At 47.6% G+C, this 15063-nt stretch overlaps 1 protein-coding gene across 2 annotated transcripts in view; it reads right to left on the bottom strand.

The window, feature by feature from the left end:
• The window catches only part of NOD1 (nucleotide binding oligomerization domain containing 1), a 270155-nt gene that overhangs the window by 31002 nt on the left and 224090 nt on the right, over nucleotides 1-15063 (bottom strand). For both annotated transcript variants that reach the window (XM_069211945.1, XM_069211943.1), the window contains exon 9: nucleotides 6702-6785. In XM_069211945.1, coding sequence (XP_069068046.1) covers nucleotides 6702-6785 — 84 coding nt within the window. The remainder of the gene's footprint in view (nucleotides 1-6701; nucleotides 6786-15063) is intronic.

Below are 15063 nucleotides of genomic sequence, written 5' to 3' on the forward strand. Positions count from 1 at the left end.
CCTTTTTTAGACCAGAGTATGTTCCTTCTGAGAATGCCATATCATCATATCCTTCCTAAAAACAAATATGGGATGATATTCCATAGCCTGGAATTCTGCACAGCTTGGCTTCGGTCTCTCAATTTTCTTCTCCTTGTCAAGGAGTTATATGGTGATCTACTGAGCTGATTCCAAGTCTCCTTGTTGGGAGTTACTGCTAAATGTGTGATCACATGCTTTAGGAAACTATCTGCTAATCTGCAATACTGAGGCCCTTATTACGAGGCTGGCAGTCATCAGACCACCAGCCCTGCTGTGGCGGTCTTACCGCAGCAGAGTGGGCGGTAAAGACTGCCGCATTTCAAATTGTGGGATTTGGCAGAAGCCAAACCTTCACAACGCCACGTGGCCCACCAGTGCGGTCGCACCGATGTGGCCAGTGGTGAACACCTCCAGCCCGGCGCCAGGCCTCAGCCGGCCAGATTACGAGGCTGCAGACCACCAGGATTTCCGTGGCGGTTACCCCGCCACGAAATCCCTGGCGGAAAGGCACCCGGCGATAGGAATCCCCATTCCTGTCGCTGGCAGACGCACCTCTACACGTCCACACTTTTATAAACACGCACCTCGCTGCATACCCCCCCATTCACTCAGAGACACACACTCAAACACTCACACTGAAACATGCATTCATGCACTTACACGCATTCAGGCACACTCATGCAAACACGCACACGAAGACCCCATTCACAAGCACACATGCACACAAACATGCACATTCAATCGCATACACACACGCATTCATGACCCCCTCTGCATACTCGCACTTATACTACACACCCGTCCCCCGTCCGCATACTCACACTCATACTACACCTCTCTCCCCTCTGCATACACGCACTCAGACATGCACACACACACACCCACCTGCACCTCGTTCACCCACCCACAAACACCTCCAACTATACACATCCATTCGCACACCCGCACTCACACATACGCACACCCCCTCATCCGCACACTTGCACACAGACACCCCAATCACACACTCACAAACACACAGTCATACAACACATTCGCACACATACACGCACTCATACATCCCCATTCGCACATATACATGCACACATCACACACATGCCCCCAACACTTCCCCCTCCCTTTTCGAGTGACCACCTTTCCCGGCGATCTGGTCATCCGGGAGGGGATGGTTCCTGGCGGTTTTGCACCGCCACACCATCAAGACTCCGCCAAGCTGTATTACAGCTCATTTTATGGCGGGTGGAGTCTTGTTGTTGTGGCGGTGCTGGTGATGCACCTGCCTCTTTACCTCCGTCAGCCAGGCCAATGGAGTCAGACTTCCGCCCATAAATGGGCAGAAGTCCTCCAACGACTCCAAATATGACAGTCAGCAGACTGCCAGCACTGGCGGTCTGCTGGCTGTGGAGGCTTTGGCGGTCATTGGAAAAGACGGTCGTAATGAGGGCCTGAGTTCCTAAAAGTTAACTCATTCTAAACTTTGAAGGTGGTGAAGGCTTACAGCTGGCTAGACACCAACGTAATCGGACAACTTGTTCCCCATTTTTTCAATGGTTAAAATTATGTTTTCTTGCCAACCTCAAACCACCATAAATTAGTGAGAGGTTTGGAAATTAATATATTATATTAAATTCATGTACCACAGCAAAACAATTCTTGAATGCATTTGTGCCATCCCTTAATGCTCCTACAAATGGACTCCAGCCTTGTACCACCTGCATGGAATGTAAACTGTGCCCAAAAGTAAAAGGTGAGGAAAGAGCCGTTACAACGTGGCCATTACCATGCATGACCATTACCTCGAAGCAAATAACACGCTTATGCCTTTACCATGCATATACCTTTATCATACATGCTTTTACAACAAATTTGGCAAAGGCATATGTGTGGTAAAGATTTTAAAGGTAAGAATTATTTTTTTATTTTTGGAAAGGCATGAATGGTAAAGGTGTATGCGTGGTAAAGGTTTTGAAGGTAAGTACAGGTAAGTATTGAGGGCCTCATAACAAGTTTGGCATTTCGTGGCCCGCCATGGCAGCAATGCCCGTTCGGCCGCCTCACCTTTGGCGGTCAGACCGCCGGATTATGAGTTTGGTGGTCAAACCACCAGAAGACGGCCAGCAGACCAACAGCACTGCCAAAGTCAGTGCGGCGGGGACTGCAGCAGCCAATGTTCCAGGTCCCATCATTCGGATCGCAATGGCCATTACAACCTGCAGGACCATCAAGCTTTCAATTATGATCCCGCCACCATGGAAAGCTTGGGGGGTCAGGCAAGTAAAGGGCCCAAAATCGGGGGGGGCCTTGGGTACAGCCCTATGGAGGGTGAGGAGGGGACCCATGTGGGCCCCCCAAAAAATCTGGAGCTGGGGGTGCACTGTGTCCCATGCATGATGTGGTGCACGGGCAAAGTCCATTGTGCCAACAGGTAGGGATGCATGGCCGGCAGTAGCTCCATTATACTGCCCCTGCCACGGATTTTTCGTCAAGAATGTTACTGCAAATATTACATTGATATTATCAATGATGTTATCAAAGTGAGTGCCTTCTTTTGTGGGATCATGAGCAGTGCATGGCGATGGCGCAAGATATATTTACCTTAGGGGACGAGTTATAGTTACTTGAGTTAATACTAACTATATAATAGGTGAATTTCTATGGCTTTGTACGTTTAAGATCTGAGCCTAAATAAAACGTTCCTGTCACTTTTGGATTTTTTAAGTGAATGTCTATGTCTTTTTTAATTTTGTTTCCTACCTATAACTTTCCTGTAACCTTTGTTTTTATTCAGTGAATTTATCTGTTTTTTTAACATATATTAATGTTTATTACTATATGTTAATCCAACCACCGCTGAACACAGCCTGGCCTGCAGCCAGGCCCTGAGGCCATCCCCCTATAAGCACCCAACCTTGCACTGTGCACTGCCTTTGGCCATGCGCAGCGGAGATTGCCCGCAAGACCTGGTCTGCAGATAGACCCTGCAGCCAACCCACCTAACCACCCAAACCCATGCTGCATGCATTGCCCTTGGGCCATGCATGGCGGAGGTTGGACGCGTCCTCTCTGAGTGTCAGAATTGTTGTGAGAGGGTGTATATGTTTGTGAAAGTGGCTGTGAGAGTGTCTGGCTGTGAGAGTGTGTGCATCAATTTTTTAGTGGGTACGTCAGTCTGTGAGCTGGTCTGTGAGTGGGTGCATGATGCTTTTAGTGGGTCTGTGAGTGGGTGTGTGAGAGTCTGAGTGGGTGCGTAACGCTCTAACTCAGTCTGTTAGAGGGTGCATGAAGGTCTGACTGGGGCTGTGAGTGTGCGCACGAGGCTCTGAATTGATCTGTCAGTGGGTGTGTGAGTGTCTGAGTGGGTGTGTGAGTGGGTGAAATTGATTGAAAGATAGACAGAGAAAGAGAGAGAAAAAAGTAAGAGGGAGCGTCAGAGTTTTTTTAGGCTTTGATGTATGATTTACTTAGAATTAGATATTTCTGTACAATTTCAAATAAAAAATGTATCTATCTTTTAAAAAAATTAAAATAAATTGTTCCTCCCAAAAAAAAGAGGGAAGCGAGTCCAGCTGGACTCGAACCCTGAGGGCTCAGTGTGAAGGTCAAAGCTATAGGTTTTGTTTTTTATATTATTATATTTTTAGCCATTTATGGGCTTTCAGGGACCGCTGTGGGAGCCCTCAAGGGCTACCCCACGGTCCCTACATATTAATGAATTAATTCATTCATTTTTTATGTTACAAAATGCCCTTTAACGGACTCTCTGGCACCCCTCGCTGTGCCATTGCTGAAGCAAGCACGGAGCTGCTTGTAACAGCAGCTCCCTGCTTGCTGAAGCATTTCATCACTGTTCCCTGCATTCTGTCACATCCTCCTGCTGGCACACACTCTGCAAACTCAGGAAGATCTTCAGATGGATCCCAGGAGACTGTCACAGGACAGTCACCCACACCTTAGTCACGACCAAGCTTGACTACGGCAACACCCTCTGTGCCGGCAACTCAACTAGGAACATAAAAAACTTCAACTCATCCAGAATGACACATTCTGGACCTCCCTCACCAAGAACACATCTCCCAACACCTGAGGACCCTCCACTGGCTACCGGTCGAGAAGCGAATCACCTTCAAGCTTCTCACCCACACGTACAAGGCCATACACAATGCAGGACCAGCCTACCTGAACCAGCGCATCTCCTCCCACACCCCCGCCAGATCCCTCCGCTCCACCCAGATGGCCTTGGTTACTGTCCCTCGCATCCACAAAACCATCGCTGGAGGACGATCTTTTACCTACACTGCAGCGAAGAGTTGGAACAACCTCCCCCTGCACCTCAGACAAAGCCAGTCGCTCACTATCTTCAGGAAGAAACTCAAGACGTACTCTATTCGGATGAGGCCCCCCAGCGCCTTGAGACCCTCACGGGTGGGTAGCTGCACTCTATAATTACTGATTGATTGATTGATTGATGCCTTTTCCAGTCTTTAGCCCTCCTCGAATGCACTGGCCAACTACTGAAAACATACGGACTCCGTTTTCCGTATGATTTCTGGACTACTTTTTTCTATATGTTTCCTACGCAGCGCTATCTCACAGTAGTTGAGCGCTTTGCATCACATCGACCCTGTTACATGGATAATATCATTTTTGCCGATAATACGTTTGACTGAGAGAGAACGTCTGTTTTACTTTTTATTTTCAATTCATGTAGCAAGAAATGTCCAATTCAGAATTTACAAAGCAAATAGCTCTTACTCGAGCAAACACAAGACCCATTGCATTTCAAATGCTTGTTAAACCCTTGGTTTTCAAAAAAAGGATAGTTTCTCTGGTGATAACCCCCCCTCCTTTTTACATTTAAGACAGTTTGCGCTTAGTCCTTCATAGTTTATTTTCAACAAGTGATATAAAATTAAACGTTGTGTTATTTCCAATTTCAATTCTTTTCGATTTGAAGATTGTAGAGGTATCTTAAGCTTTTGGATTTACCCTGGCAGGGTCTGAGAAAGTTATTGAAATACACCTGTTTATCAGAATGGAAAACGTGCAGTACAAGGAAGTGTGAGTGTTTTTTAAAGGCACAAACAAAAGATTTGCTTTGCAACAATCACCAATTTGCAAGGAGTCTGAAACAGCAGAAGAGAAAAAATATTCATTTTTTCCTCTGCACTTTTGTAAGTGGTAGTCAATATTTTCAAGTTTTTGTGGTTTCTACCTCCTTCCAATTTGTGGGGGGAAAAGTGGGGTTAAACCCTTGAGTGAACACAGAAGGTAAATATTTCTAGAAACCAGACAATATTTTGAAAACAGTAACGCGTCATTTGCGTTGGTTGGCCAAGGTCTTCTCCAACAAACTAATAGTTGAATTAAACAAGCAGTTAATAGGTTGAAGAGAAATTGGTCACAAGGTAGGGTGACCAGATGTTTTGAATAAAAAACCCGGACAGCCATTGATATAGAAATGGGACTAAATGTTGACACTGCACTAAGCAGTGCCAACATTTAGTCCTGTTTCTATGTCAATGGCATATATAGATAGATAGATAGATAGATAGATAGATAGATAGATAGATAGATAGATAGATAGATAGATAGATAGATAGATAGATAGATAGATAGATATCATGTGTATCAGGACAGCCATCTAGAACACACCACACCATGGCCAAGGAAGTCTAATTTTCATGCTACCAAAACACATACCTCTGTAGCATGAAAATTAAAGACTCCCTCTGCCATACTCCAGTGTGTTGCAATGGGATTCTGGCCTTGGGTGATAGGCTCCGCAGAGGTTTATTCACTCCCCATTAAATCCTGCTGTGCTGCCTGAATTAAGCCAGGCAGCACATCAGGAGAGTTTTTTAAACAATACTGAGTCAGTGGTGTCATGAGAGGGCCAGTGTGAACACAGTGCACAGTGATAAGTGCGCATGCTCACCCGACCCTCTCCCAAAACCGGGCATTTATGTATTTTTGAAACAAGTGCCGGGACACCGGGACAGTCATCGGAAAACCGGGACTGTCCAGGCAAATCCGGGACATCTGGTCACCCTATAACAAGGTTTATGAGTGTAACTTTTTATATTGAGACTTGTGTGCACAACGATCAAATGTTCTAAATCAGTGGTTCCCAACCTGTGGTCCGGGGACCCCTGGGGGTCCGCAAAGCCTTCTCAGGGGGTCCGCGAATGCTTAGAAAATTAAAAAATATGAATAAATATTGACAAATTAGGCCCCCAGCTTCCAGTAATGACTCAGGCGGGGGGTCCACGGATTCCAGTGATGATTCAGTGGGGGTCCCTGGGTTCCATTCATGTTAAAATGGGGGTCCACGTGAATCAAAAGGTTGGGAACCACTGTTCTAAATTATTCTGTCACAGTAATATGCATTAACTGAATGCAGGATAACACTAATTAATTTCTTAATGTAAGCATTCTGATTGTCGCATTAAAGATACACGTTTTAATTATCATTAAGAAATAACTGGTCAGACACCAACCCTGTACACATGGCTTACACTGGTTGACAATTGCATTACCTCAGCAGCTGTGTACGCACATCACAGCCTCACCTGAGGGGCAGAGCACAAAGGGAGAAGAGCTGATTTCAGCATGCAGAACTGTGATAGAACTGCAGCGTTCCCCAGATGACTCTCTACTGAGATGAGCATGTGTGTAATTACCAGAGTATCCGCAGAGATGTGTTGTGCTGCAGGGCTTCTGCGATGCTTTCGCCTCCTTCGGTGGATATGCCATTGCAGGCAAGGCTACAAAAAAAACACATACAGAAGTCATATATATAGAAGACTGTGAAAGTACCAGTTTTGCCTCTGGCCAATAAAAGCTCTGGGGAGAAAAATACATGGAGTGGTTTTCGGGGCTGGAAGAAGTTACAGCCAGACCTGCCAAATTGAAAGATCGAAACTCCTGGCACATTTTCACAGAGCCCTTTTAAAGAGGTATTGTACACGTATGTATTACATTTTGTAAATGTCTCCAAACAAAAAAAACTTTAGCAAACTAAATTCAAGACATGTTCAAACAATAAAGTGTTCGGAGCTACACTGACCAAAATCAAGTGACTGAGGGTACAGACCTGCATCAACATTTCAATGCTTGTTTTTCTGTTTCTCCTCGTTTCATTTGAACTATTCTACATTTAGTCGCTGGAATACTCTATTACCATTATAGGCCTTCTGCTTTAGGCTAAATTTTATTTAAAGACACCCCCTTCGGTTTGGACCTATAAGTCAGAACTTTATCCAACGTTATAGCTTTCGACAAGGACTATATGCTATATGTACTAATATCTGGTAGAAAAATACTGATTTCAATTTGCAACTATTTTTATGACCAGGAAAGATTTTGAAAAACCAGCCTATGTACTAGTATGTCGGTTCTTAAAAATCCGAATAGTAGTGGGGTGGAGTGCAACCTACCTCATGCATATTAATGAGGTAGGTTGCAAATTCTGGGATCTGCACACCACTATGTATGGGATTGCTTTCAAATAAAGTATGTTTAAAAAATGCTGCTTGTTTTCTTTAAAAAAATAAGATTAAGATTAGGCACAGGGTCCATTGTCCGCAGCCTACTCATAAAATGCTTTTGGGCCATTCACAAAGGGGAAAGAATTCCTTGGGGACCCCTTCCCATTTACAAATAGATTACCACTACCTTCCAGTAGTCGGTAAAAGATTAATATTTTAGGATTGGATTTCGGTCTCAAAACATTAATACATACCATACTAATAAGGAATCGGTACTTGGAATGGACACCCTAATCACGACACTTCTACATACTGGTTTGGTGTGATGTGCTAAGCAAACCTAGTGATTCAGTAACCTGGTACCAAATTAGTAAATAAGTTTATAACCTTCCAAAAACACATTTACTGGTCTCAATCCCTACAATTTAAAGAATTGTACGGTTTGGGACTAGTAAGCAGATTCGTACATCTGTCTTTATAATACTATACCAACTATCATTATCTGCAACTATAAATTAGGACCAAAAAGAACCAGTATTGCCTGAGTTTTCTCTAGACAAATGCAGTGTTACAAATGGTGCTTAGACAGCAGTGTATGTTCCACTAAGTTAAGCATAAAGATACCTTAGAGTTCCTCTTTCCCTCTTGTGTGCAAGCTGTTTGCAACTAAAACCTGGTGGGTGGGTGAGCCGAGTACCCAGAACTAAAGTACGCCAGCACACCAAGAGACTACTCTATGCAATGACCTGGGTAAGTGATCTGAAAACTTGTTGGAAGGAATACAAATGTCAAGTTAGGGAGTGGAAAACTCCTACACCGCAGACCACATGACTGCAAGTGGTGTGTTTTCTTGAGCAGCCTCCTTTTTCTTATCACCTCACTGTTAATTAATGACAATCGTTAATAAGGATGTGTGTCAACCGATGACCTGCCAATGGCTATTATAAGATGAATAATGGCGACAAGTCTTAAAAAAAAAAAAAAAGACATCTCAACTCTGCAAAGGGTTAGGCCACACAGAGAAGCCTCTCTCTTTTGGTAAAACATTCTCTCACGCATCAGAAGCAAGCTGGCCTCATTCAGTACAAACAAGATGTTGTACAGCACCTTCATGTCTCATACACCCCAAGCGAGAGGGGGCACTTCCGTCCTTCCAAGAAGCCATACCTAGTGGGTCTCATTCAATATGTGCTAGAGTTGAGGCCAGCAATGACACCAAGAGGTATCATCCCATGAGTTTGTGTCAGGGACTGGCCCACCTGGGTCTCACAAGGGCAAATCAATATTCTGGAAACCCTAAACACTCTGTTAGAGATTGAGATTCCAGCCAGGTCAAGGCCTGGGTGCAAACTAGGTCAGAGGTCAGCTAAGAACAAGGAGAAGGATCCCACATGTGATACTCATGCAGTGTTTTCGTCATCTTAATGTGGTAAACCACCATGTTGCTGGATACCGCCTCTCACAATGCTGTTGTATCAGAGCTCCAAAGCTCTTTCTCGTCTCCAGCTCCATCCTGCAATGCATAGATGGCCTGACCAGGATAGATCTGTGGAATCTTCCCAGCAATGGGCCACGATCGCTCTAGTGTCAAATCATCCAGCATTTGGGTACCTAAGGGTCCTGCTCGGGTATCTTTCTCCATGTTGACTGACACCAGGTTTCTAGTCTTGGGCTTTTATTTGACATCAACTGTTTTCTGGAAGTTGTGAATTTAATTTGCTTCTATCAAACAGATTACACCTGGTAATAAGTACCTGTAACAGAAAAGCCAAGACATAGAAATATGGTGTACTGACAACATGAAGCTAGGTGGCAATGTTGTCCCACCCTTTTCTCCTGTAAGGAACCACTATAAATTATGGTATGCAAGTCTTCCTTACCCAAGACCAATAGCAAGGTGGTGCAAACCTTACATCAGAGAACCAGAAGCAGCAGTGGAAGTCTGCTTCATCATGAAAAGCGTATGTGCAAGCATCCCTCGCATGACAATATGCAGCAGTGCAGATGCCCCAAAAATAAAAGGCAGAAGTGTATGCATCAGTCTCAAAACAGTCCCTCAATGCAAGGAAGCACATCTCCCTCCAAAACAAGTAGAACACAGATATTCTACTCAAGCCTCAATCACAAAACAAGGTATCCCAACAGGGGTTGCAGGGCAAGACTTCTACAAAAGTATGTACAGCATGGTCATCATTGGTAGATGCCTCAATCAAAATAGATATAGCATAAGCATTGGGAGGTATGCAGGTTCCCAGACACAATATACATAGCATGAGCAGCAACTGTGCATGCTTCTGTCACAAAACTGGTGAGAAATGGACACCAATTCTGCAAACTTTCCAAAACCCACGATAACAGCAGAAGGGATGGGGGGATAAACAAAGGTGTCATCTAAGCCTATAGTAAGAGCAGTAGAGGTCCCTGACCACATCAGCTTGGGAGATTGCAGACTGAATAAGTTGTGAGTCAGACATTTTGAGGAGATGGTATTGAGGTCCTGGAGGATATTGTGGAGCCTTGTACCGAGAGTGTAGAGAGAAACTCTCTCTAGATTCCAGTTGAACTGATTACCCCTCCTGTTGCTCTTCTAATTTTCTCCTCACATCTTATCCTTCTCTTTTTTCCTTCAAACCTTCTTATATTTTGAGTGCTGCATGCATTTGTTGTCCTCCTCTCATGTTGGATTGTCTTCAACACAGACAACAAAGCCATTGGCCCTCATTACGACTTTGGCGGTCTTTTCGTATAACCGCCGAAGCAGCGGGCGCCGAAAGACTGCCACTGCTGGCAGTCTTAAGACCGCCCTATTATGACTGACTTCATAATTCAGGCAGAATTCCAAGAACAGTCGTGCTGGCGGTCGGCGGTGAAGAGGCGGTTCCACTGCCCTCACTGCCACGCCAAAAGGACGCCGCATGCTGTATTATGATCCGTAATATGGCGTGGCGGTGTCCTGATGGTGGGGCGCTGCCGGCAGTGGAAGCGTCGGGACACGTCCCCTCCTGGACAGCCACCTCAACGGCCTAGGTAAGTGGATCGTCCAATGGGGAGGGAGTTCATGTGTGTGTGTGTGTACGTGTGAATGTCGTGAAGGCGTGATTGTGGACGGGGTGATGGGGGTGTGTGAGTGTTTGTGGATGGGGTGAGGTGTGTGTGAGTGTTTGGATGGGGAGGGGTGAGTGCATGAGTGCGTGTGTGAGCCACTGAGTGCGTGAGTGCGATTGTGCGGATGAAAGGGGTGAGTGCGTGTATGCGTGTGCATGTGTATATAAGTGGATCGGAGAGGGGGGAGATGTGTGTGAGTGAACAGGGAAAGCGGGTGCATGTGTGTCAGTGGACGGGGAGAGCAGGTGAGTGAGTGTATACGGTGCAGGAGGGAGGGGGTGTGAATGTATGTATGCGCTTGATGGGTGTGTGAATGTATGTATGCGCTGGAGGGGGCGTGAATGCATGTGTGAGTACGGTGTTTGTGTATGTTAGTGTGAATGGGGGTGTATGACCCGAGTGCGTGGGTGAGTGGGGGGTGTGTTTGTGTGTGGGAGTACGTGGGTGCATGTGTGCAGGTATGTAGACGTTTGTGCGAGTGTATCCTGGTGACAGGAATGCTTATCCCTGTTGGCAAGATCTTAGTCCGTCAGCTTTTTCTGTCACTATGACCGCGTCATAATACCGCAAGCGGTGTTACGGCATCCGCCGTTATGGACGTGCTCACCTCCAGCCTGGTGTACCGTGGAAAAGAGGGGGGATGGGCAGAGTATTGGCAGTTTGGCTTTGGCCAAACCGCCGAACCCGTAATTTTGCAGTCTTCACTGCCGAGACCGCCACCACAGCCCTGGCGGTCTTTGGACCACCAGGGTCGTAATGAGGGCCATTGTGTAGTGCATTGCAATTCTGATTCAGAATTTATGGAGTTACATTTCCAACCTATACTTGGATCCTTTCATACTCACCTATGCTGATATTAAGTATGGTGTGCTAACATCAAGATGCCAAATTGTATGCCGACAGGCATCATAGGTAATATACCATATTCCAACTATCTTTTACATTTGAGTAGGTCTGTAGTTGCAATCCATGGAGTACACTAAAGAAGTGGTTCTTAACCTGGGGTCTGTGAAGCCTACCCACAGGGTCTGCACTTGCGTAGATAATATTAAAAAATTAATATAGCCTTACAGCCTGCTGATGAGGGCTATAACAGTTGGTAAAGGCCCTAAACCTAATTTATAGGAGCAAGCTGCAGACGAGGACCTGCAAGGAGGTAGAGGGCCTTTAACAGCTGGTGTAGCCTGAGACAGAAGGGCTGTTAGAAGATTCTACCCACTAAGGGATAATTGTTTTAAATTAAAAAGGGAGAAACATGAGACACACATTAGGGCTTATAACAGCTACTATAAGACCAGAGCTTCTCCATTGTCTTCAATGAAGCTCTCAACATTGCAATGTTCTAAAAAAGTGCATTGAAATAAAGAAGCAAATGTAAAATTTAAAAATGTTAAAGCATTCTGTAAATGAGAAGAAATTAGAAATTGGAGGCTAAAAATAGCGTGGGTATTCCCAGATTTGTGGGAAACGCAAGGGCATCAAACATAAAATAATATGGACAATGGTTTCCATTAATTGAAGTTAGAAAAGCTCAAACCTTACCGTTAAAATTAAAAGTGTGGGGGGCGTGGCTTCGGGCGTCAAGATGGCGGTCGCACTCTGAGAGTGCTCTGGACCCCTCCGTCATCCGCCCTCAGAAGCCGCCATCGAGAGGTCTACCATGCTGCCCTGGCCGCCCCGTGAGCTCCTGGACCTCGGGGAGGCCTCCGGCGCTAGCGCTGGCTCAGTCCGAGCCGTGAGAGCTGTGAAGGCTGGATGCGACCGGGTCGGTGGGTCTCCTAAGATGGCGGCCGGGCTGACGGCGCCGGGATGCGCCTCGGCGTTGGAGCCCGCCCGCTGACGGGGCCTCCTCCGGCGCGGGTGCCGTGTGCGGGGCTGGAGTGCCTGGGGCGAGCTGAAACCTGGTGCCCCCGGGGGACGGGAGAGCGACGAAGCCGGCGTTCTCCGTTGGTCCTCGGAGGGCCGGACTATGAGGTGCTGGACCCGTGGGCCCGGCGAGAGGCCCGGAGAGAGTGAGCCCCGGGAGAGGGGCTCCCCTGCCTGACTCGAGTGGACGTGGTCGGGCCCCTGGACAGGGGCTTGCCCGCTAAGAAGACCGCGCAGAGTGTCCTACGGAGGGCGTCTGGACCGGATTCTGCAGTCCGGAGCCCACAGGCCGGCTTGTGATACCCTGCCTATGCGAGGGGAGAGTAGCGAGGACGACGTGGAGGAGGTGAGCTGTGCGGCTAAGGGGACGTGACTGTGCAGCACGGCCGCTGATCCTGGGCGACCGGGGTGAAGTGGACGCCTGCGGCCCCCCCTGGTCCGCCCGCGCAGGAGCGCAGTTGCCCCTCACGCCAGAGAGGAGAGGAGGAGGGGAGAAGAGAGATCGGGCCCCCCTCCCCATAAGTAAGCAGCGTAATGGGAACTCAGTAGGGCGCAGCGGGCCTGAACATTAAGGCTGTGCCCTGCGATTCACAATCCTTAATTTTAAAGAGACTCCCCAAAGGCTTGCCCCTATTCCACAGCCGCAATTTTGATAAAGCACGCCAATAACCTCGGAGATGGGAATGTAATTACGACGCGCTGGGGCTCGCGGATGGTCATCGAGCCCCACGACTTCCCGTCTTTCCAAAACTGTCTGATAGGAGAAGAAACCGGCCACGGGGCAATCCAGCTACACATGACTGAGTGGAAGCCAACAAATTCAAAGGTCCTTGACATATTTCGCTGGCACACCCTGTTGGGGCCCGACCGCTGTGTCTTCCCTGTAGATGCGCTTAGGGTGCTGAATTTGGACGGAAGAGCTGCATAATTCGATCTGGGTTCTCCATCCCCTCCCTCTGAGATAACATGGGGAAAGACAGAGCAAGTAAACACCCTCCACCCTCTCAACCAAAGATTGATCAATTTGCAACGCCAACAGGTCCGAGAGGGGGCGGAGAGACAGCCGCGGGGGACCCAACACCAGACGGAGTGAATGCCATCCTCCTGGCAATCCAGTCTTCGCAATCAGCTGTAGAGACTAAAATCGGAGAGGTGCGTGAGGAGATCGGCCTTATCAGGCAGGACCTCAGAAATGCGGCAAATCGGATCACTAACGTGGAGGGCAGAGTCTCTTGCAACGAAGACGAACTAGCTGACCTTAGAACCAAGGTGGCCCAGTTACAAACTTGAACAGCAGAATTACATAGCCGGGCAGAAGATGCGGAAAATCGATCGAGACGAAACAACCTACGTTTTGTAGGATTCCCGGAAGGCGCGGAAGAGGATAAAGCCACCGAATTTTTAGAGCAATGGATCAAAAGCTGGATGCCAGACCAATCTCTTTCACCATGGTTTGCAGTGGAACGTGCGCACAGGGCCCTTGGTCCTCGCCCCCCTCCGGGCGGTCCAAAACGGCCGATGATTGCCCGAATCCTCAACTTTAGAGATCGTGACAATATCCTCAAAGAGGCGAGGCGCTCTGAAAATCTTCAGTGGGACAACTACAAAATCTTAGTATTTCCAGACTATACCCGGGAGGTCCAGGTCCGCCGCCGCTCATATGAGCAAGTGAAACAAAAACTTAGGGCGATGCAGCTTTCGTACATGCTCCTTTTCCCTGCGAGACTCAAAGTTATTATGGCAGACAAGGCGTACTTCTTCGATTCCCCGGAAGAGGCATGGGACTGGCTGACTGAGGAGGGCGTCGGGGCTCGGAGGGGCCCGGCGGCGCGAAGAGGGGAGCCCTTCCGGGTGGATCTCCCCCCCGCCGGTGGGCCCTGGCGGGGTCGTAAACGTACTAGGTCTCGAAGAGGAAGACGAGGACAATTGGACACTTCTGTGAACGGAGAGGCGGTGGGAGAGGCTGGCCCACAAATGGGAGGGTTGCCCGTTGAGTCTCCGACGGGACCGATTCAGGCGCAGGCCGAGGAGGAGGGCCGTCTGAGTCAATCCCCAGCGCTTGGCTGACGTGTTCCATGGAGCCCCGAATGGAGCGCATGGGGAAGTTTGGAGAGTCTGGTCCACCTTGAAGACACCCGTGATGGGCTACAGCGGGGATACAAGCTCCCCTCAAGTACTGTAAAATATGGCTTGACTTCTAGTGAATAATTGTAAATGATCCGTCTTAATGGAGGGGTCCATCACTCCACTCCTATGGCAGTCCTTATGGCTGTCCTGTTTTGGTTGACGGTTAGGGCGACAGATGCTTCCTGGGTGGGAGTATGGGGTGGGGGGCGGTTTTGGGGGAGGAAGGTTAAGTTAGGGTTAGATAGATGTATTTTGAGTATTGCGTTATTAAGTTTTAATTGGTCATTCCTTAGCCCACTGACTGGCATCCAAAGCTGTAAGACTCCTACGCAACCCACGTCTGGTCCACATTGACACAAATCATTTCTTGGAATGTGAACGGGCTGCTAGATAAGATCAAGAGATCTGCAGTAATTAACACTCTCCGTAGATATTCCCCATTGGTAGCCCTATTGCA

This window comes from Pleurodeles waltl, chromosome 10 (genome assembly GCF_031143425.1).
Source record: "Pleurodeles waltl isolate 20211129_DDA chromosome 10, aPleWal1.hap1.20221129, whole genome shotgun sequence".
In the NCBI taxonomy this organism is placed as follows: Eukaryota; Metazoa; Chordata; class Amphibia; order Caudata; family Salamandridae; genus Pleurodeles; species Pleurodeles waltl.